Below are 24,218 nucleotides of genomic sequence, written 5' to 3'. Positions count from 1 at the left end.
AAAAACGCATGTACAATCCGCATGTACAATCCGCATGTACAATCCGCATGCGTTTTTTCTGCCAGGGCGAGGCAGAAACGCTCAGGAAAAATCCGCATCAATTCAGCATCGTGGGCACATAGTCTAAAGCCAATCTACAGTTTTTATAAAGCCACAGAACCTACAGCATCTGCTCTCAGCATATAAGAAATCATCCAGTGTGTGTAAACATAATAGCACAGCCCTTCCTCCAGCTTCCAGAACAGCAGCTCACATCACAACTCCATTCTGCCTGTGAAGTACGATGGCTGAGACTACATGGTCTTTACCAGATCCATCGTCAGATAAATAAAGTATAGAGTTCAATCCACAGTCCAGTGAGAAGGATAAAAGCTCTACAAAGCCTACATGGAAAGATAGAGTGAACTTTGAAATCATTAAATATGAACTTTCTTCTGTTATATCAGATTTATGGCAAAAATTGCTGTCACATCAACAGCATCTCCCAGCCAGCTTCTCTCAAACGACCACTAGAGGGAGCCCTAGGACAACTGTGTTCAGTTCATGAGATCTATACCAGAAAGACGAATGAATACATCACAATTCTGCAGAGGCTTAATACAGCTGATTCTCTTGAAGAGCTGCAAGTTTTCCAACAACTTAATTCTGAGAGAGAGCGCCTTGTGCACGATATTACAACTAAGACAGATACAAGAATCGCATATATATCAAAGACATTACCTCGCATTGCTGGGTCCGTTAGGCACTCAAAATGATCATCTAAGTCTCATTCTTCAAAAGCATCAACACTTAATGAGCAGCTTATAAGGGCACATGCAGAAACCGAGGCTACTAAGATACAAGCCATTCTTTGCCCAAAAGCAGGCAGAAATGGACGTGTAGCACCCTGAGGACTCGGCTGCTACAGGGGTATTGCACCTCGACCCAGAGGTGTGGTATTCCACTCCCGGGTAAGGATGGAGTGTGGAACTGAGCTTAGTAGGCTGCATGCACTACATACATCCCATTTCCGGGGGACAGAACTACGGTACTCCCACCAGTATATGTGCAGGTACGACAGCGTCTGTCCCTGGCTGGAGTGGGAGGGGGGTGGAACATCCCAGTAGTGTAGGGGCAGATAGGGGGAGTAGTCTGGGTAAAGCTAGGAGCTCATTGGGTGCTAGTCACCTGGGCTCACACATAGAGGGAGTATATATGGTGGGCACCATCTTAGGAACAGGGTCAGTCAGTCTGAGGAGAAGCAGAGCAGAGGAGCTCAGCCTGGAGGGCTGACAGGGAGCTGTGGCTCCGGCTGGGCCCAGCTCCAGAGCAAGGCCTGCAGAGAGAGAGAGAGAGGAGTAAGAAGGACCCAGAGAGAAAGACAGAGGGAACCCCAAGAACCCAGAAACAGACCAGAAAGGGTGAAGGGTTGGCGGACACGGGTACCGGAACCCGAACTGGTGGAGGCCACTAATCCTCAGCCAGGAACCGGAGGTCGTGGTCAAGATTTGCCACGACCCTCACCAAATCCACCAGAAAGGCACACCAAGCATAGGGTCAGGGAACCCAGAGGAGGTTTGACCACCAAGAGACCCGAGGGAGCCGGCCAAAGGTGGATCCCTGGTGGGAACGGCCAGGAGGAAGAGAGAGAGACAGGGAAGTTCAGGACCACGCTCCGGACTGCCTGGGGGTTAGCCGAGTCCCACACCTGGTGGACGCAGTACGGCTCGGGTGGTCACTCAAGGCCAGAGTGACTAAAGCAACATCAGTGAGTGAAAACCCCGAAACTGCATCTCACGTCTCTGACTCTCCTTTCTACACAATCACTACCCCCATCATCCGCACCAACTGCCCTGAGGCCATACCCCTCCCGTTGGGGGTTATAACATCATCGCTGCACTCATACCACCGGCCTCAGCGGACTGTTCTGCAGCGGCGGCTGCAAAGCCGCACTCAACGGGTGGCGTAGTCGACACAGAAACAACATCTACCAAGACTGCCACACACTTAGTTTGACACCCTGGGCACGGACCGGGTCACCGCCACAAGGACTACTACCCCTATCCAGATCCGACTCCGGGTATCCCTTGAACATGGCCCAGGGGGCGCGTCAACTTTGGCGTAGTCGGCAGGATCTCGTGCCCGCAACCACCGGGTACTGCGTGCCTGAAGAAAAGTTCATATTTACCGTAAAAAGAAGTCTCCCGCCAATTCCGGAGGGTCCCCGCCATCGGACGCCATCTCGGATCGTTTCCCGCCGTTTGCCTGCCATCTGCAGTCTTTTCCCGCCATCCACGGAGTTTCCCGCCACTGGGAAGCGGTTCCCGCCATCTAAGAAGATTTCCCGCCCTGGCAGAGCGGACGCCATTATGGGCGTGCCAGAGGGTGGCAAGAGGCCACCTCCCATCGTGGGCCAGGACCAAGAATGGCGCCAAAAACGAAGACCGCCCCCACCAGCAGAGACTGCAATGATTGAGATGTCCGTCAGTGTGGGGGGGTCTGCCCCTGGAATTGACAATCACCAAGTTACCCCAGGACCGCCCTCAGTATGGGCGTATACAGAACAAAACAGAGAAGATGGGTGCAGCCTGGAGGAGTCTGGAGAGGAGTCCGGAGAAGTCGCACCCGGAGATGGAGGGAGAGTCAGGCAGCACCGACCCTGTGGTCAGGAGCCTGCTGCAAGCGACAACCCCACTAGGCCTGGTGGAGATCCTGGCACAGCTCCCCCGAGACCGGGAGTGTGCGCAGACCGAGCTGGAGCGCCTCGCACGGAGGATGGCCCAGGTGCAGCGAGAAACGCTGACGGAGTGGAGCAGAGAGATGGCCCTGCAGGCTGGAACCCGCCAACGGAGCACGCCACCCGAGACGAGGAGTCAGACCGCCTCTGAGGATGGCGCAGGAGGAATCAAGGCCGGAGACGACGCCGAGGAAGGAGCTAAAGAAACGGAGGCAGGTAAAGGGGACGTCACTACCCTGAGCCGAGAAGCCGTGAGCCTGCCCCAGCTCCCCGTCGCAGAGCCCGAAATTTCCCCTGCCGTGCCCGTCGTTGCACCGTCACCGCTCCCGACTAGGCCTCAAACAGAAGCCGCGGCCACGCCCCCTGTGACGTCACGCGCCTCAACCTTGAGCGCGGCCAAGCAGGAGACGCCACCGGCCTGGTCGCAAGGCCAAGTGCCCCCGGGCGCCGCAGTGCCAACAGCGCCCTCTACCTCCACTGAGCCACCGGCCTGGTCGCTGGGCCAAGTAACCCCGGGCGCCGCCGTCTTCACGGTGCCCTTTACATTCAGGGTGCCCCAAGCCTGGTCGCAAGGCCTGGTAAACCCGGGCGCCGCTACCACCACCGCGCCCTCAACGTCCACAGCGCCACACCTGGATGAAGACCTATTTGCCCAGCACACTTGCCCGGATGGGCAGCCCTTTGTGTGGCCACCGGAGTACCACCAGCCCCGACTCCGGAAAGAAAGACCCCTGGATGAGCCCCTAATCCCGGCTCCGGCGCCCGTCAAGATGACCCCGCTCTCGTTAGAGGAGGCGCAGTTCGAGTGGGACCCCGCAGGAGGAGACCTCATCGGGTTCACTCAGGAGACCCGGGCGGCCGCAGCTGAGCGTGCGGAGTGCTGTCGCCAGCAGTTGGACGTCTTTGACCGAGAACGAAGAGAGAGGTGGGTCCGTGAGCAGCGGCTGCAAATAAAAAGTGCAGAACAAAAGAGCCGGACCCGAAGGAACCCCCGTGCAGCCCACGGTCCCCGTGCCACCGGGACTGTAATTAAATTCCAGTTGCAGCACGGTTGGGGCTTCATCAGAGATCATCACACCCCCGGCGACGTCTTCGTGACCAGAAGAGATGTCAAGTCCCACCTACCGGAGGGACACAGAGGTCGTGACCTATACCTGGGTGACGAGGTCACATTCACCCGGCACCAATGTGCCAAAGGACCCTATGCCCTTCATGTACACCGTTTGACAGAGGAAGAGCTGAGGTGTCAGGAGGAGCAAGAGGACCCGGACGGGTCTGAGGAGTACAGGGAGGAGGCATCAGGAGGACGCCGTTACTAGAGTACGGTAAAAAAGAACTGTGCATAGTTACCCGTATGTTCCTTCTTCCCACTGACCGAGGACTGAGAGCGGTCATTCTTTCCTTAATCCCACTGGTCGAGGACTGAGAGCGGTCATTCTTTCCTTAATCCCACTGGTCGAGGACAGAGAGCGGCCATATCCCTTGTAAATAGTTGCGCTTCTTAAAGCGCCCCCTACTGGTTTTATAGGAAACTGTTTTTTCCAGAAGAGACTGTTGCAATTTACCCGGTCACAATTTGCACCGTGGCCGGAGGAACAAGAATGTTTATAATGAAAAGTTTTATATGAAGAGTTTATTGCTGCTGATAATATATATAGTGTTTTATATGTTTATGATGTTTTGAAAAAGAATTGTATGTTTTTGGATATTTTATTCTTTTACAGCCCGAGGACGTGCTGTGATTTACCAGGGGGGAATGTAGCACCCTGAGGACTCGGCTGCTACAGGGGTATTGCACCTCGACCCAGAGGTGTGGTATTCCACTCCCGGGTAAGGATGGAGTGTGGAACTGAGCTTAGTAGGCTGCATGCACTACATACATCCCATTTCCGGGGGACAGAACTACGGTACTCCCACCAGTATATGTGCAGGTACGACAGCGTCTGTCCCTGGCTGGAGTGGGAGGGGGGTGGAACATCCCAGTAGTGTAGGGGCAGATAGGGGGAGTAGTCTGGGTAAAGCTAGGAGCTCATTGGGTGCTAGTCACCTGGGCTCACACATAGAGGGAGTATATATGGTGGGCACCATCTTAGGAACAGGGTCAGTCAGTCTGAGGAGAAGCAGAGCAGAGGAGCTCAGCCTGGAGGGCTGACAGGGAGCTGTGGCTCCGGCTGGGCCCAGCTCCAGAGCAAGGCCTGCAAAGAGAGAGAGAGAGGAGTAAGAAGGACCCAGAGAGAAAGACAGAGGGAACCCCAAGAACCCAGAAACAGACCAGAAAGGGTGAAGGGTTGGCGGACACGGGTACCGGAACCCGAACTGGTGGAGGCCACTAATCCTCAGCCAGGAACCGGAGGTCGTGGTCAAGATTTGCCACGACCCTCACCAAATCCACCAGAAAGGCACACCAAGCATAGGGTCAGGGAACCCAGAGGAGGTTTGACCACCAAGAGACCCGAGGGAGCCGGCCAAAGGTGGATCCCTGGTGGGAACGGCCAGGAGGAAGAGAGAGAGACAGGGAAGCTCAGGACCACGCTTCGGACTGCCTGGGGGTTAGCCGAGTCCCACACCTGGTGGACGCAGTACGGCTCGGGTGGTCACTCAAGGCCAGAGTGACTAAAGCAACATCAGTGAGTAAAAACCCCGAAACTGCATCTCACGTCTCTGACTCTCCTTTCTACACAATCACTACCCCCATCATCCGCACCAACTGCCCTGAGGCCATACCCCTCCCGTTGGGGGTTATAACATCATCGCTGCACTCATACCACCGGCCTCAGCGAACTGTTCTGCAGCGGCGGCTGCAAAGCCGCACTCAACGGGTGGCGTAGTCGACACAGAAACAACATCTACCAAGACTGCACACACTTAGTTTGACACCCTGGGCACGGACCGGGTCACCGCCACAAGGACTACTACCCCTATCCAGATCCGGCTCCGGGTATCCCTTGAACATGGCCCAGGGGGCGCGTCAGACGCATTGCAAGCAAACGCTGCAGCAGAAGTGGAAGAGAAAGTAGCAGAATCAGAGCGCAAAAGGGCAGAAATAGAGGCTCTGGAGAAGGGATGTGAGCATGCCACAGCGATGGCAAGATTAAAGGTCTTGGAACAAGATTTCAATGGGAGTCAAAGAGACAGCATCAGTTTAAGTGATTTTTATACTGAAGATCCTCTTAAGCGCACAAGAGACTATGTAATAAGCCAAAATAATGCGCCCCTGACTCCAACAATTATTCTTGACAGCATAGACATTCCTCTCAAACTCGGCAGGGGTCTCAAACTCGGCTGGGTATATGGGCCGCACATGGAAAAAATTTGAATTTGGGGGGCCGCATTCTTTGTTCAATGTGACATTTTTAGTGATACCATTTTTTTTGTATACACCTTTTGAACATTTTTGCCGTGTTTATTTTTTTATGGCTTGGGTCGTTATGGATGTGGCGATAATAAACGTGCACTTTTTTGTGTTTACTTTAGTTTACATATAAAACAGCATTTTTAGTGCCCAATATTTTTTCATGCTTTATTTTATTTTTTATTTTTTTTACAATTTTATTTCCCCCAATTGGCCACATACAGTAATATTGTCTTACAATTAGCATCATATAGTAATAATGGAAAACATCTTGTAGTAATGTTCCCCATCCAAGTCCCCATCTTGTACTAATGTGCCCCATCCAGGTCCCCATCCTGTGGCTATGTGCCCCATCCAGGTCCCCATCCTGTGGCAACGTTCCCCATCCTGGCGCCCATCTTGTACTAATGTGCCTCATCCAGGTCCCCATCTTGGGGCTATGTGCCCCATCCAGGTCCCCATCCTGTGGCAATGTGCCCCATCCAGGTCCCCATCTTGTGGCTATGTGCCCCATCCAGGTCCCCATCTTGTGGCTATGTGCCCCATCCAGGTCCCCATCCTGTGGCTATGTGCCCCATCCAGGTCCCCATCCTGTGGCAATGTGCCCCATCCAGGTCCCCTCTTGTGGCTATGTGCCCCATCCAGGTCCCCATCTTGTGGCTATGTGCCCCATCCAGGTCCCCATCCTGTGGCTATGTGCCCCATCCAGGTCCCCATCCTGTGGCTATGTGCCCCATCCAGGTCCCCTCTTGTGGCTATGTGCCCCATCCAGGTCCCCTCTTGTGGCTATGTGCCCCATCCAGGTCCACATCTTGAGGCTATGTGCCCCATCCAGGTCCCCTCTTGTGGCTCTGTGCCCCATCCAGGTCCCCTCTTGTGGCTATGTGCCCCATCCAGGTCCCCTCTTGTGGCTATGTGCCCCATCCAGGTCCCCTCTTGTGGCTATGTGCCCCATCCAGGTCCCCATCCTGTGGCTATGTGCCCCATCCAGGTCCCCTCTTGTGGCTATGTGCCCCATCCAGGTCCCCATCTTGTGGCTATGTGCCCCATCCAGGTCCCCTCTTGTGGCTATGTGCCCCATCCAGGTCCACATCTTGAGGCTCTGTGCCCCATCCAGGTCCCCTCTTGTGGCTCTGTGCCCCATCCAGGTCCCCTCTTGTGGCTATGTGCCCCATCCAGGTCCCCTCTTGTGGCTATGTGCCCCATCCAGGTCCCCTCTTGTGGCTATGTGCCCCATCCAGGTCCCCTCTTGTGGCTATGTGCCCCATCCAGGTCCCCTCTTGTGGCTATGTGCCCCATCCAGGTCCCCTCTTTTGGCTCTGTGCCCCCTGTGCTGTTCTTCACACACATAAAATAGAAAAAAAAAAAGATGATTCTCACCTGTCCTCCGTTCCCTCGGCGGCCTTCCTGCAGATGTGGCCCGCAGGCACCACAGAGTCCGACCCCTTGACGATCCCGACCTGGTCCAGGAGGAGCCGCCGACAGCAGCGCTGCATTGCCGCACAGAGACTGTCTCCCAGCACAGCATTTTCAATGTCAGCCGCCGGCCAATCAGAGGCCAGCAGCTGACATCTGCATATGGCAATGACGTCATACTTGCTGCGCCGACACGCAGATATCAGCTGCTGGCCTCTGATTGGCCAGCGGCTGGCATTGGAAATGCAGTGCTGGGAAACAGTCTCTGTGCGGCAATGCAGCGCTGCTGTCGGCGGCTCCTCCTGGACCAGGTCGGGATCATCAAGGGGTCTGTGCCTGCGGGCCGCATAAAGCAGCCTCAGGGGCCGCATGCGGCCCGCGGGCCGCGTGTTTGAGACCCCTGCTCTAAGGCAACAGGACGCAGATCCTTCACCAGCATCCTGCATTCAAGGTCAGTACAACACGCTGCCAACCCTTCATCCTGATACTCCTTCATGCATCAGAACGTACCAGGCTCCTGCACCTGACCAAACCCTATACACAGAAGCACATGTGCAAGCTAATATGCAGGCAAGTCATCACATTCTGGTCAGCCACACAGTCCCATCTCCATGCGTGGCAGAAACTTTGCACATTAAACCAGTTACTGGATTGAATGCCTATGATGCACCATACTTTCCTGCGTTCATAAGTTAAAATGCCACAGACAATATCAATAACACTATTCAGCCAGCAACTGTCTTTCCAAAATCAGAGAAAACTGACATGTCTGACTGTCATGTAAATGGTTCGCTGCAAACTTACAAAGAGCCATCTCACAAGGTTTGATGATCAACCTGAAAACTACAGAGGTTTGAAATGTGCCTTTAGAACTATAATTAGTAGCCTCGGCATCACCGCTGCTGAAGAGCTAGATCTCCTGATCAGGTGGCTCGGGCCACAATCCACAGAGCAGGTTAAGAGATTTAGATCTGTCTACATCAGTAATCCAGCTGCTGGTCACATGGCAACCTGGGAGAGACTAGGACGAAGCTATGGTAATCCTGAAGCCATAGAAAATGCACTGTTCAAGCGATTACAGGATTTTCCAAAAATATCCATCAAGGACAGTTCAAAATTCCAAGAGCACAGAGACTTATTGTTAGAGCTTCAGCTGGCCAAGGCAGACACACACCTATCCGGCCTCAGCTACCTGGACACTGTTCGTGGGGTAAATCAATAGTCTCTAAGCTACCGTACACTGCTAAATCCAATAATCTCTAAGCTACCATACATTGCTAAATCCAATTGTCTCTAAGCTACCTTACCCCACTGCTCGTGGAGGTCTCTAAACTGCCGTACAATATACAAGAAAGGTGGGCCACAATTTGGTCAAGATACAAAAGAGCCAACCAAGTCTCTTTTCCTCCATTTTCCTACTTCTGTGAGTTTATCAAGTATATTGCAGAGTGTAAGACTGACCTAAACTTTTCCTATGGAGAACCCAGCAGCCCTGGTTGATCTCCTCTGAAGTATGAGAGTCATCGTTCTAACATCAGAAACTGCAGTAGTCCAGTGTTAGTGAAAAAGACTGGGCAGCTCAGTGGTTAGCATTGTAGCCTTGCAGCACTGAGGTCCTGGGTTCAAATCCCACCAAGGACAACATCTGCAAGGAGTTTGTATGTTCTCCCCGTGTTTGCATGGGTTTCCTCCGGGTACTCCAGTTTCCTCCCACACTCCAAAGATATACTGATAGGTAATCTAGATTGTGAGCCCTAATGAGAGCACATTTGTATGATTGGTATGGTCTTTTATCACTGTATTTATTACCTTGTTAGTCTGGTGGGTGTATTGCCATATACTACTACTCCCCTCTTCCCTGGGGGTAGTGGGGAGGGAATAGACTGTGGACGGATTCAGGAGCTCAGCAAGGTACGTGGCCCCGGCGTCTTCACCATTAGAAGTGATTCAGGGAACAGGGATAGCTAGGGCGTCACTAGCGTTAGGGACAGGGAAGGAGCCCCTGGTCCCAGGATACCCAAAAACAGAGTCACGACATTAGCATGCTTGAGGACTATTTTTAGCCAAGGAAGAATATGTGTGTGTGGAATGGGCATGGATTCACACCTAAATAATGACATGAATGATGTTGTAGGACAGAGGTTTGTAAAGGACATTAATATTTACTTTACATGCGTTAATGAGACCTCTGCTCATGCCATGGTTGTTACAAAAAGATGTTTTTGTAACTATGAATTAACTGTATATTGTAATATATTTTATCTGTCTGTGAAATACACTTTGCACATCTTATAACACACATCACTTGGCACATAAGTAAATGCTAACTGAACAGTTTCCTGCAGCCATCACTAGGATGGGCTCAACAGTTGCACTAGATTTGGCCTTGCACAGGATCAGATTAAAGGGGTTGTGTCGGCTGAAATTAAAATTCTGCAGTCACTCAATGTGACGCCTTGTCTCAACCGTTGTCTCTCAATTCTCTCCTATGGAGAGAACCCAGTACATGACAAATCGTATACATATAGTCACGTGACCTTCCACTTGCACAGGGAACACAGGGGAATCATTACAATGTAACGTCATAAGTCTGTAGTCAGATAGAGTGATTGCAGACAAACCCTTTAACAAAATTTGGCCTTAACGTGAATCTGACACCAGATTTCACAGTACAAACTGAACCCATTATTAAATGGATTTCTTAGTCTTGATGAGGCTGGTGTATTTATTTTGAAAATTATTTTAGAATGGCTGTATAATCCTTTTTAAAACTTTTCTGAATCTTGATGAGCCTTTAGCAGTGGCAAACCGCCAGTGCCGGCAGGCCACGCGGCTGCTATGGGGCCCACGAGCAGGGGGGCCATTCCCCCCACCCGCTCATCATCGTAAATTCAACTGTATCGGCATCCTGGATGCTGATACAGTTGAAAGCAATGATGAAAGAGAGAGCATCAACTGATACTTCCTTCTTCATCATTCTTTCTTGGCGTCTGATGTCTCAGCGCAGCGGGCGCAATTATGTCACTACATGGTGCCCGCTGTGCTGAGAGGTGCGCTTCAGAATGCTCAGTGCAAAGACTGGAGCAGAAGGGTTTATAAGGAGGAGAGGTGAGTATTTTTATTTTTTTTTTAAAAATCAATGAGTACATTGTGGTGGCCATAATACTGTATAGAGAACTATGGGGAGTGCATTATACTGTATGGAGGACTATGTGGAGTGCATTATACTGCATGGACTATGGGGAGTGCATTATACTGTATTGACTATGGGGAGGGTATTATACTCTATGGAGGAATATAGGGAGTGTATTATACTATATGGAAGACTATGGGGGTACATTATACTATACGGAGGACTATGTGGAGTGCATTAAATTATATGGAACACTATGGAATGCAGTGTACTGTATGGAAGATTATGTGGTGCAGTATACAATATGGAGGACTATAAGACCCATTATACTATATGGAAGAGTATGGGGGTACATTATATTATAAGGAGGACTACGGGGAGTGCACTATACTTTATGGAGGACTATGGGGTATAGTATACTATATGGAGAACTATGGGGTGCATTTTACTATATGGAGAACTATGGGGGAGTGTATTATACTATATGGAGGACTATAGGGATTGCAGTATACTATATGGAGGATTATGGGGTGCAGTATACAATATAGAGGACTATATAGCCCATTATACTATATGGAGAGCTATGTGGGGGCTATTATAATACATGGAGGTCTATGTGGGTGCCATTATAATATTTGGAGGGTTATGTGGGAGCCTTTATACTTTATGGAGGGCTATGTAGGGGCCATTATACTGTATGCAAGCAATTATATAGTGTGAAGGTTTGTGTGGGGGCCATTATACTGTTTGGAGGGCTAGTGGGGGCCATTATGCAGTGTGGTTAGGTGTGGGGCCATTATCCTGTATGTAGGCCCATTATACTGCATGGAGGGCTGTGTGGAGGGTTACAGTTGGGGGATCATACTGTGTTGGGGTCACCTTACTTTGCCTTGGGAGTTGAGGTGGGGTACAGTAGGGTCATCATACTGTGTGTGTGGAGGGTACTGTGAAGTAATTCCCTTTGTGGATATTATACTGTGTTTGTAGGGCACTTTTGTTGGCATCATACTTTTTGGGGGCAATGAAACGAGAATCTAGGGCTTCGGTAGGAGGAAAATTACTTTGTAAAGGCTGCAAAGTTGGGAGATATGCTCTTATTTTACCCCGCTGAATATTCATTATTTTTTTTTTGCTTGCAGTGGGGTGGGGGAAATTAGAACTTCTGCTACGGGGCCCCATGATTTCTATGTACGCCCCTGGCCTTTAGGATTATTAAACTGAGTATTTATGAGTCCAGCTCCAGATTATAGAAAAGTGATGGTAAAGGCCTGATTTGTCATTTTTATCCTAAACCAGATAAATCAGTGCAAAAAACTTTCAGAGGACAAACACTTAAAGGGGTTTTCTGGGAGTTTTAAAATTTGGGCTGAGAATTGAAAATGTAAAATAAAAACAATAAAGGTTACTTACTGCTTAGATTCCCCACCGCTCCAGAGCTGCTTCTCCAATGGTTCCCGCTAGTGGCGGAAGCAATGATTTACAGAGAAAACCTGTATGCAGCCTATAATATTTTACAGGAGAGATTCTGTTTTTCCTGACTATTTTCCTAATTTGGTTGAAATTACTGTTGTTTATAATATTATAGATTTATTTTAGCTTCTTGTTGCTATGACATTATTGATTTACGTCTACTTCACAAGATTAGAGATCAGATTAGATTTCAGGCAAATGGCATTGCTATTCTCAGAGGGTATGGGATTACCTTGGCATAGACGCAGCTGTCTGATAACCTCATATAGGGGCAGTATTTATCACACAGTGGACACATGGTTACATTTGCGGCTTGGCAGATTTCTTTGCTATAAAACAGAAGAATGAGACACAGATTGGCCGAGACTTATTTCCCCCATTGGACTGAAGCAATTATGACCGTAAAATGCTCTGCATGTAAGTATTTGAGGTCGCACTGCACAGCATTGTCAAAGTGATCCCTGCAGTATAAAGTCAAAGGAGCTAATTGATGTATAATGATTGTCCTACTTCTCTTCATTCAGCGTGAAGTAATGTAATAAGGAAGAACACTGTGATTCTGCAGCACACTCTTCTAAGAGGTAAAGAGAGAAGAATGCAGAATGTGACTACCCAGCTGGGAAACTAATCATATTGAGGAATATCTCACAACAGGTTCACTTGTTTCATTTATGTCTTTACTACATGTAAATCCTGATATTAAACATTCACTGTACCTTAACCCCTTTACCCCCAAAGGCTGTTTGCACCTTAACGACCAGTTTTACAATTCTGACCAAAGTCACTTTATGTGGTAATAACTCTGAAACGCTTCAACGGATCCCACTGATTCTGATGGATCCCACTGATTCTGAGATGAGACATAGTGTACTTCATGATAGTGATAAAATTTCTTTGATATGAATTGCGTTTATTTGTGAAAAAAACGGAAATTTGGAGAAAATTTTGAAAATTTTGAAATTTTCAAACTTTGAATTCTTATGCCCTTAAATCAGAGAGATATGTCACACAAAATAGTTAATAAATAACATTTCCCACATGTCTACTTTACATCATCACAATTTTTGAAACAACATTTTTTTTTGTTATGAAGATATAAGGGTTAAAAGTTGACCAGCCATTTCTCATTTTTCCAATAAAATTTACAAAACCATTTTTTTAGGAACCACATCACATTTGAAGTGACTTTGAGGCGTCTATATGGCAGAAAATACCTAAAAGTGGCACCATTCTAAAAACTGCACCCCTCAAAGCGCTCAAAACCATATTCAATAAGTTTATTAACCCTTCAGGTGCTTCACAGGAATATTTGGAATGTGGAAGATAAAAATGAACATTTAACTTTTTTTCACAAAAATTTTACTTTAGACCCAAATCTGTTTTATTTTCGCAAGGGTACCAGGAAAAAATGGACTCCAAAATTAGTTGTGCAATTTCTCCTGAGCATGCCAATACCACATATGTGTGCCATTTGACTTTTTGAACGCAAAATTTGCTTGAATAATTAACTGGCGCCATGTTGCGTTCGGAGAGCCCCTGATGTGTGTAAACAGTGGAGACCCCCACAAGTGACACCATTTTGGAAACTAGACCCCCTCAGGGAACTTATCTAGATGTGTAGTGAGCACCTTGAACCCTCAGGTGCATGACAGAAGTTTATAATATTAAGCTGTGAAAATAAAAATTTCACATTTTTCCCACAAAAATAGATATTTAGCTCCAAATTTTGCATTTTCATTAGGGTAACAGGAGAAATTGCACCATATAATTTGTTGTGCAATTTCTCCTGAGTACGCCAATACCCAATATGTGGAGGAAAACTACTATTTGGGCGCACGGCAGGGCTCAGAAGGGAAGGAGCGCCATTTGACTTTTTGAATGCAAAATTTGCTGTAATAATTAGAGGATGCCATGTTGCATTTGGAGAGCCCTTGATGTGCCTAAACAGTGGAGACCCCCCACAAGTGACAAAGTGACACCATTTTGGAAACTAGACCCCTCAGGGAACATATCTAGATGTGTGGTTAGTTGAACCCCCAAGTGCTTCACAGAAGTTTATAACATTGAGCCGTGAAAATAAAAATGCATTATTTTTTGTCCAAAAATGTTCTTTTAGCACCAATTTGTTATTTTCACAAGGGTAACAGGAGAAAATGGAAAACAAAACTTGTTGTGCAATTTCTCCTGAGTATGCAGATACCCCATATGTGGGAGTAAACCACTGTTTGGGCACACAGCAGAACTCAGAAAAGAAGGAGTTGCGGTTTGGAACGCAGACTTGATGAATTGTCTGCGGGTGTCATGTCGCATTTGGAGAGCCCCTGATGTGTCTAAACAATGGAAACCCCCCCGCAAGTGACAAATTTTGGAAACTAGATCCCTCAGGGAACCTATCTAGATGTGTGGTCAGCACCTTGAACCCACAGAAGTTTACAATGTTGATCTGTGAAAATGAAAAAAAAAATATTTTTCCCACAAATAAGTTGTTTTAGCCCCCAATTTTTTCATTTTCACAAGGATAGCAGGAGAAAATGGACCCCAAAATTTGTTGTGCAATTTCTCCTGAGTACGGTGATACCCCATATGTGGTCGAAAACTACTTTTGAGGCACATGGGAGAGTTCAAAGGGGAAGGAGCGCCATATTGGAGTTCATATTTTGCTGGACTGGTTTGATGGTTCCATGTCACATTGGCAGAGCCCTTAAGGTGTCAGAACAGCAGAACCCCCCTGAGAGACCCCATTTTACAAACTACAGTGACCATGTTGACACCATATGTGCCTCAAAGAATTTTACACCATTGGGTGGTGAAGAAAGAATAATTACATTTTTACTACCAACGTTTTGTTTTAGCCCCAGATTTTACATTTTCACACTGGGAAATGGGTAAAAATGGTGCCACAATTTGACACACAATTTCTGCTGAATGTAGAAATACCCCATATGTGCCTGTGCAGTACTGCTTAGCTACACGGCGAGACTCTGGAAGGAATGAGCGCACATTTTCCTAGATTCGTTTGCGGACTCCATATACAGAGACCCTAAGTACTAGAAGAGCAGAATCCCCCCTCAAGTGACCCCCCTTTGGAAATTATACCACTTTGGGAATTTATCTACAGGTGTGGTGAGGATTTTTAACTACATGGGTGTTTTCCAGGAACAAGCAGCAGCGCATGTTGCTGAGTGAAAATTGCAAACTGCCATTGTAGTGACCAGTACATTGTAGTGACCAGTACATTGTACTGACCAGAAAGTTATGCCCAGCTCATGCTCCTGGAGACATGCACCTATAAATTAGGCATGCTCTCATCGCTACAGAAATGCCAAACATGTAGACGCTAAGTGCAGTTTAGGCACACTGTGGGGCTCAGAAGGGAGGGGGGAATTTGGATTTGGGAGCACAGAATTTGCTGAATTTCTTTTGGGGAGAAAGGGTCATTTCGCTTTTCCAGAACCTTTGTGCTACCAGTAACATGGAAACCCCCTAAATATTTCTGCCAATAGATGACAAACCTGAGTGGGGACTTGCTTTTTTTGTGGATTGAGTCAGAGCTTTTATTGTGATCCAAAATGTTATGTAAAATGTTCCCATTTATCCTGTGCTCTATGCTAAGCAATGATATCAGGGTTTCCATTTAAATCTCTGAGTGACGTAATTCAGATGAAACCCCCAAGGAATCCATTAACTATAATGAGACAGCAGAGTTACTCTGGGCTCTGTCTGACCTCTGCTTAGCGGTGTCCTTTTTTTCAAAGGTGCACAACACTGTGGCTGAAGGCGCTTTTATGCACGCCTAAAAAGACAGACATCGCCGGATCATATGCGAGACTACGTCCACAGTGTGTCCATCTACCTCGTTATAGGGAATTTTCTGCCTGGGGTTGCATCTGAATCACGTATTTCAGAGATTTACACGGAAACTCCGGTGTAAGCGCTCAGCACAGAGCGCAGGATAAATGTGAGCCGAGCCTTACTGCGATCTTTGGGAGGCAGAATGAACAAATCAACAGCAAGGGGAAGAATTGGTTTTATTTATTTTTTACGCTGTTCCTCGAGCGGTATAAGTGATTAGACGATTGTATTCTTTGGGTTGGTGAGATTACAGCGATACCAGATTTATATCGAGTTTTTATGTTTGGCTGCTGTCACATACTTAAAGACGCTTTTTTGTTGTTGCAAAAACTGTTTTTTGCATCGCCATATTTTGAGAGCTATAATTTTTCCATATTTCTGCTGACAGAGTCATGTGAGGGACGGGTTGATTTTATTATTGGTACCATTTTCGGGCACACGATATTTTTTGATCGCTTTCTATTACGATATTTGGGAGGCAGAATAAACGAAAACTAACAATTCAGGAATTGTTTTTTTTTTTTTTTTTTTTATGACGTTCCGCATATGGTAAAATTTATAAGCCAGCTTTATTCCTTGCGTCAGTATGATTACAGCAATAGCACATTTAGATATTTTTTTATGTTCTGCGCTTCTACACAATAAAAACTATTTTGCAGAAAAAAGAATTATTTTTGCATTGCTTTATTCTGAGAGCTATAACTTTTTTATTTTTGGGCTGATGGAGCTGTATGGCAGCTTGTTTTTTGCGGGACAAGGTGACGTTTTCTGCGGTACCATTTTTATTTACATTCGTCTTTTTGATCACGTTTTATTCCACTTTTTGTTCGGCAGCATGAAGATAAAGCATAGTTTTTTCCTTGTTTTTTTTTTTTTACCATGTTCACTAAAGTGGTTAACTAGTGGAACAGTTTTATAGGTTAGGTCAATCCGGACGCGGCAATACCAAATATGTGTACTTTTATTGTGTTTTTTTTTTTTTCATAATAATATTTATTTATGGGTACAATATATATATATATATATATATATATATATATATACATATATATATATTTGTTATTATTATTTTGTGATTTTTAAAAAATATATTTTTACAACTTTGTTTCACTTTTTTTTTCACTTTTTTACTTTGTCCCATTATGGGACTTTCACTTTCTGTAGCCTGGTTGCAGTTAGAAGGTATAGCAGTGCCAGATCACTGCTATACCTTATAACCTGTCAATGCTGCAGACTCAAGTTAGTTAGATCATACACTGCTCATGATCAAACTAACTTGCTAGTGCCTGGTGACCCGGATGCTGTCATGATGACATCGGGTCACCATGGCAACGATCGGGTCCCCGCGATGACGTCGCTGGTCTCCGATCCAAGAACAGAGGGGCTTCTTTCCCGATAGCAGCATTTAGGGGATTAAAGTACCAGGAGCGGTACGCTCATTACATGGTACACAGTGAGAAATCTGCTTTAAGCAATTGTGGGGCGTGTTCTTTTTCACCTGTGTGCTGCTGCTTGCTTATGATTGGGCAACATCATACAGGTGGTAAATGTACACCCCTCCAGTGAAAACACTCTGATAACGCCCACTTGGACTTAACAAAAATGAACTCATTAGCTGCCAAATAACTTTGATTGCTAATATCTGCACAATGGAAAGGTAAAAAAAAAAACATTTTATTCTGCTCTGCAATCAGTATTACATTTTGTGTCTGTGTTCAACATGTCATATTTGGTGAAAAGTTCCCTTGAAAGGGGTTATCTCAGTTTTTTTAAAAAAGATAATAGATTGGTATCTGACTCTCAGCACCACTGCAATCAACTGGTATTAGATCGGTTATTGTCTGACTCTTGGCACCCTTGCTGATCAGCTGTTTGAAAGAACTGCAGCGTTTGTGTGAGAACTGCATCCTTTTAATTGTTTACATTGCATTTTACAAAGCTTCGTACTTGCTCAAGTGGTGATTTTTGTACTGGCTGTGTTAGGCATGGCAGCTTTATGCCATTCGCAGAAACTCTGCAGCCCCTTCAAACATCTGATCGGTGTGGTGCCGAGAGTCGGACCCCCAGCAATCCAATATTAATGGCCTATCCTAAGGAATGAAAGACCATGGAAAAGTCTACTTGACACCTTTAAGTTCAGTTACATATAACTGGCAAAAATTGTCCCCAGATGACGCCATAAGTTTTTGGAATTTTCTTATAAAAGACAGGCTATTAAACTATTAGATCTGTAATAAGAGTTAAGTGATGAAATACATTTGTGAGTTCATATTAAAGGTTCATCTAAGACCAGGCCACACACATATGTGGTCCAAGATTCAGAGCTTGTTTTTTTTTAAGCCAAATAGGCCCACAGACATCCATCGAAAAATATAGATTTATTTTCCTAAATATAGGTTTTTAAAGCTCCTTTTGTGGGATTTGTTCTTTTGGCAAAATCGACTGTTTTTGGAGAGTTTGTGGACCATGAGCAGGGTTGTGTAAGAAGGTCTCGTGTGTGTGTGTGTGTGTATGTGTGGCTGAAGGTGAGAAGAGCCAGTTGTATCACCTACATTAAAGAGAGAGTGCTCCAATAAAAGTGATATACATACCCCAGAGCATGAGGCAGAGCACCATCGTAGGAAGCTATAGTGCCAAAATAACAGTCACATTCGCCACATAAAGATATCACCTCAGTAGAATCAATGTAAAATTAATCTATGTGCTAGATGTAAAATACTAAGAAGTGAATTTTGCAGATATTATCTCAGAGGGATTACCTGACTTGGCAGCTATCCAATGTAAACATTCCATATAAGAATACAAATAGTCCGATGATTGCCGCTGGGAATAACATTCCAGTATACCAACCCAGCCACGCAAAATATAGACCAATCTTCTCACCAAAATACCTCCTGTAAGAAAACCAACAGAGGAATAAAAGGTCCAAATTGTTATAATAAATTAAAATTTCCTAAAAGAAATACAATCTAAAAGAAAAACACAAGATCCGCTGCAAGTCTTTCCCCTGGCAATCTAAAAATAACTCTAAAATAAAATACAAGTGCTTCTCACTAAATTAGAATATGATCAAAAAGTTAATTTGTTTCAGTTCTTCAATACAAAACAGTGAAACTCATATATTATATAGAGTCATTGCAAACAGAGTGATCTATTTCAAGCGTTTATTTCTGTTAATGTTGATGATTATGGCTTCCAGCCAATGAAAACACAACAGTCATTATCTCAGTAAATTTGAATAATTAACAAAAAACACCTGCAAAGGCTTCCCAAGCGTTTAAAAAGGTCCCTTAGTTTGTTTCAGTATGCTCCACAATTATGGGGAAGACTGCTGACTTGATAGATGTCCAGAAGGCAGTCATTGACACACTCCACAAGTAGGATAAGCCACAAAAGGTCAATGCTAAAGAAGCTGGCGGTTCACAGAGTGCTGTATCCAAGTATATTAATGGAAATTTGAGTGGAAGGAAAAAGTGTGGTAGAAAAAGGTGCACAAGCAACTGAGATAACCACAGCCTTGAAAGGATTGTTAAGAAAAGGCCATTCAAAAATTTGGGGGAGATTCACAAGGAGTGGACTGCTGCTAGAGTCATTGTTTCAAGAGCCACTACACACAGATGCATCCAGGACATGGGCTACAAGTGTCGCATTCCTTGTGTCAAGTCACTCATGACCAATAGACAACGCCAGAAGCGTCTTACCTGGGCCAAGGAGAAAAAGACCTGGACTGTTGCTCAGTGGTCCAAGGTGTTGTTTTCAGATGAAAGTAAATTTTGCATTTCATTTGGAAATCAAGGTCCCAGAGTCTGGAGGAAGAGTGGAGAGGCCACAATCCAAGCTGCTTGAGGTCTAGTGTGAAGTTTCCACAATCAGTGATGGTTTGGGGAGCCATGTCGTCTGCTGGTGTAGGTCCACTGTGTTTTCTCAAGACCAAAGTCAGTGCAGCCGTCTACTAGGAAATTTTAGAGCACTTCATGCTTCCCTCTGCTGACAAGCTTTATGGAGATGGAAATTTCATTCTCCAGCAGGACTTGCCACCTGTCCAAAAGTACCAATACCTGGTTTAAAAACAACATTATCACTGAGCTTGATTGGCCAGCAAACTCGCCTGACCTTAACCCCATAGAGAATCTATGGTGTATTAATAAGAGGAAGATGAGAGACACCAGACCCAACAATGCAGACGAGCTGAAGGCAGCTATCAAAGCAACCTGGGCTTCCATAACATCTCAGCAGTGCCACAGGCTGATCGCCTCCATGCCACATCGTATTGATGCAGTAATTGATGCAAAAGGAGCCCGACCAAGTATTGAGTGCATTTACTGAACATACATTTCAGTAGGCCAACATTTCAGATTTTAAAAATATTTTTCAAGCTGGTGTTATAAAGTATTCTAATTTAGTGAGATAATGACTTTTGTGTTTTCATTGACTGTAATCCATAATCATCAACATTAACAGAAATAAACACTTGAAATAGATCACCCTGTTTGTAATGACTCTATATAATATATGAGTTTCACTTTTTGTATAAAAAATGAAAAAATAAAAAATAGAAAATGGAAGAAACTCAAGATGACTGTCAATCTTCCTCAGTCTGGGGCTCCATGCAAGATCTTGCCTCATAGGGTAAGGATGATTCTGAGAAAGGTCAGGAATCAGCCCAGAACTAAATGGGAGGACCTGGTCAATGACCTGGACAGAGCTGGGACCACAGTCTCAAACATTACCACTAGTAACACACTACACCGTCATGGATGAAAATCCTGCACGGCACTTAAGGTGTCCCTGCTCACTCCAGCACATGTCCAGGCCCATATGAAGTCTGCCAATGACCATCTGGGTGATCCAGGGGAGGTATTGGAGAAGGTCATGTGTTTAGATGAGACCAAAATAGAACTTTTTGGTTTCAACTCCACTCACTGTGTTTGGAGGAAGACGAAGGATGAGTACAAACTCAAGAACACGTCCCAACTGTGAAGCATGGTGAAGGAAACATCGTATTTTGGGGGTGCTTTTTGCAAAAGGGACAGAGTGACTGCACTGTATTGAATGGAAGATGGATGGGGTCATGTATCGCCAGATTTTGCTCAACAACCTCCTTCCCTCAGTAAGAGCATTGAAGATGGGTCGTGCAGGGTCTTCCAGCATGACAATGACACAAAACACACAACCATGGCAACTAAGATGTGGCTCCGTAAGAAGAATTTCAAGGTCCTGGAGTGGCCTAGTCTCCAGACCTGAACCCAATAGAAAATCTTTGGAGGGAGCTGAAACTCAATGTTGCCCAGCGACAGTCCCAGAACCTGAAAGAGCTAGAGAAGATCTGTATGGAGGGGTGGGCCAAAGTCCCGGCTGCAGTGTGTGCAAACTTGGTCAAGAACTACAGGAAACATCTGACCTCTGTAATTGCAAACAAAAGTTTCTGTACCAAATATTAAGTTCTGTTTTTCTACTGTATCAAATATTTACTTCAAGCAATAAAATGCTAATTAATTATGTAAAAATCATACAATGTGATTTTCGGGATTTTTTTTCTAAAATTCTGTCTCTCACAGTTGAAGTGTACCTATGATACAACTTACAGACTTCTCCATTCTTTGTAGGTGGGAAAACTTGCAAAATCAGCAGTGTATCAAATACTTATTTTCCCCACTGTATATACTCCAGTACTGCAGGTCTATCCCCTGGTCTGGTTACTATTATGCAACATAAATTATACCTCAGTATACAAGGTCCTGCACTGTGAGCACCAGTACTACACTTTGGCCTCAATCAATTTATCAATACTGGCATTTTTCACACCTGTCGGGAGGAGGGGATGGGGTGGAGTATGAGACTTTTGATTCATTAAGAGGCGCACATCTCTTAGTGAGTGAGGCAAGGCGTGAAGTGGCATATGCCTGTGTGTGTAACTTGACACAAATCTTATTCCAGTCTGAGACTGGAGGAAGATTTGTGGAGCAGTGAACGCTGCCGCTCACCATGAACTTGATGAGCGAGGATCACACGCCGTGCCCCCACCACCCATTTTGGCAGGGCTTAGCAAAGCTGCTGTGAAAATGACAAGATTTTCAACATTTTTGCGTAACTCCTTGTTGCACTAACTTTTTGTGACTTTTCAAAGCTTTTACACCACAATTAGTATACACAGCCACATACTGAAGACTTTTCTAAATAATCCTAGTTAGAAAAATTAAAAAACTGCCTCTGAAGGGCCTTACTTTCTAGTAAAAATCAGGTGCGAACGTCTAGGTTCTGTAATCCTGGTATGCTATGCTGCTTCCAACAACTCCCCTATGGCCGAATTGACAGTCAGACTGTTAGATCTTTCAGGTTTGCGTTGTTCAGACTAAACAAGCTCTGTTTGCAAAAACAGTTACTGAACATATATCTTTAATTGTCATTGAAATACTGCTGTACTAAGATAAAAGATGGCAATACAAATACACTTACTATATAGATGCTCAAATCATTGCAACTAAATGCAAAATAGGATCTGTCCCCAGATATCCCAATGAAAAAGACAAACGGTACATTTTAAATTAATCTCCTAGACCTGATGAGGCTGATATATCTACTTTGAGAATCTATGTCAGAAGAGCTGTATTATATTTTTTAAAGTTTTACTACCTGATAGTAAAATGTTTTTTTATGAATCCAGTAAAATAGAGAGAGCTCATAAACCCAAGAGTATTCAATCTCTGCCTATCCAGCCTAACTGACAGCTACAGTGTGAAATCTTAGCAGCAGCAGTGAAGAAGTACACTGATGAACTGTCAATCAGTCGATCAGCAAAGACAAGGGACACTGTTATGACTGAGCCCTAACATTCACACGGAGATTAACAAACCAGAGAGATGTTATACCTGCACACCACAGGTTAAAATACAAAATAGGCAAAACCCTAACCTGACTATGATTTGTCCCTGCCTGATCGTGGAGGTTGGCACCCTAAAATTAAACAATGGCTCCCCCACTCATTGTTGGCTGATCCTGAGTGTCCTTAACTGCACCCTCAACTACACCCTAAACAACAACAACCAAACGTGTTGCAGATAGACTGAGGGTGAGACACAGACCTAAAGATGTGTTCACACAATCATACATGAAAGACGGAAGAAAAAGAAAGGAACCGAAAAAGACCTTCGGCATACCTGAAAATCGTATATCTGAAAACCCTCAGACTCTAAATGTAATAAAATGAGAAAAGTGCTGAGAAGGGGAACACACAAACAAACTGCAGGAGAAGCAATAGAGAAAACCTCAGCAAGATAATCCTTTTCTGGGAAGTTGGGACTCCAAACATCCATCTAACATGCAATAATGCCAGCAAAGGCTACATGTGCCAGGAGAATATAAATAGCCCCTCCCAAGAAGTAGTAGGACAAACCAAACGAGGAAGCGAGAACACCTGCATAGAAGCAGCAAAGCAAGGCAAAGACAAGAGCATTATCAGCAGCTGGATAGAGACAACACAGGCTGTGGTCCAACAGACAGGGAAACCAATCCACAGCCAAAGGTCACCGGAGTCGAGCCATGACAGTCACTTGTCAATCAGTCTAGCAGATAGAATACTCTAGTTCTTCTATAGAAGATACCAATTAATGACAGATAACCTGATAATATTTTTATCTGGTGTTAATTTTTCAGATATTAACAAAAAGTAGACAGTTGATGCAAATGAATTACTTCACTAAGGGTTTCCGCTATAATCTCCAGCTACATTTTACAACTTTACTCTTCAATTGTTTTTATTTGTCTCATATTTCCTCGTTCTGGCAGGTAGTCACTAAGCAATTTATATATTCTCTACACATAGCAGCTTTAAACCACAGTGACAGAATAGCTTGTCAGGTAATATCACGATGAAAGTGAACAGTAAAGAAAACCAGTTATAAACACCAGCTGCCACGGAATAAGACACTTAGATTTACCGTACGAGATCCAGAGGCTGGTATTTGTACCATACCCCCCAGGAAGCCCAGCACTCAAAAAGAAGATGTCTGTGATTTTCTGCTCCGTGGGTCTTTATTGAATTTTTACTTCTGTAACCTCCCTTTAATACAAATGAGACAAAGACACAAGTTGCAACAATTTGATATTGTGTGCTGTGTACTATGGATAAGACAATGAAAGCTAGTCAATTCCGATATTGTATCCTCATTTTATAAGGTAATGTAAGCACTACTCATTCAGTTTGTAGTCATTAAGTACTATGGAAAATCTCATACTATATCTTGCAGGATAACCATGTTATATCATGACAATGTACAGAC

At 45.2% G+C, this 24,218-nt stretch overlaps 1 protein-coding gene and 1 long non-coding RNA gene across 6 annotated transcripts in view; one reads left to right on the top strand and one right to left on the bottom strand.

Annotated features, from left to right (window-relative positions):
- The window catches only part of ANO4 (anoctamin 4), a 344,842-nt gene that overhangs the window by 59,579 nt on the left and 261,045 nt on the right, over positions 1 to 24,218 (bottom strand). For all 4 annotated transcript variants that reach the window (XM_073651462.1, XM_073651463.1, XM_073651464.1 and 1 more), the window contains 3 exons: positions 23,877 to 23,998; positions 18,699 to 18,833; positions 12,320 to 12,416 (listed from right to left, as the gene is read on the bottom strand). In XM_073651462.1, the coding sequence (XP_073507563.1) occupies positions 12,320 to 12,416; positions 18,699 to 18,833; positions 23,877 to 23,998 (354 nt within the window). The remainder of the gene's footprint in view (positions 1 to 12,319; positions 12,417 to 18,698; positions 18,834 to 23,876; positions 23,999 to 24,218) is intronic.
- The window catches only part of LOC141165681 (uncharacterized), a 79,118-nt gene continuing 67,255 nt past the window's right edge, over positions 12,356 to 24,218 (top strand). The window contains exons 1-2 of one of the 2 annotated variants that reach the window (XR_012251188.1): positions 12,356 to 12,504; positions 12,612 to 12,668. This is a non-coding gene — a long non-coding RNA (uncharacterized lncRNA). Of the gene's footprint in view, positions 12,505 to 12,611; positions 12,742 to 24,218 lie in introns of both variants that reach the window. The other variant, XR_012251187.1, reaches the window with a different exon arrangement.

This window comes from Phyllobates terribilis, unplaced genomic scaffold (genome assembly GCF_046119375.1).
Source record: "Phyllobates terribilis strain yellow unplaced genomic scaffold, ASM4611937v1 Scaffold_11__3_contigs__length_659146591, whole genome shotgun sequence".
Taxonomy (NCBI): Eukaryota; Metazoa; Chordata; class Amphibia; order Anura; family Dendrobatidae; genus Phyllobates; species Phyllobates terribilis.
Note: the sequence above shows the minus strand (reverse complement) of the source record. Positions and strands in the feature narration are given on the sequence as shown.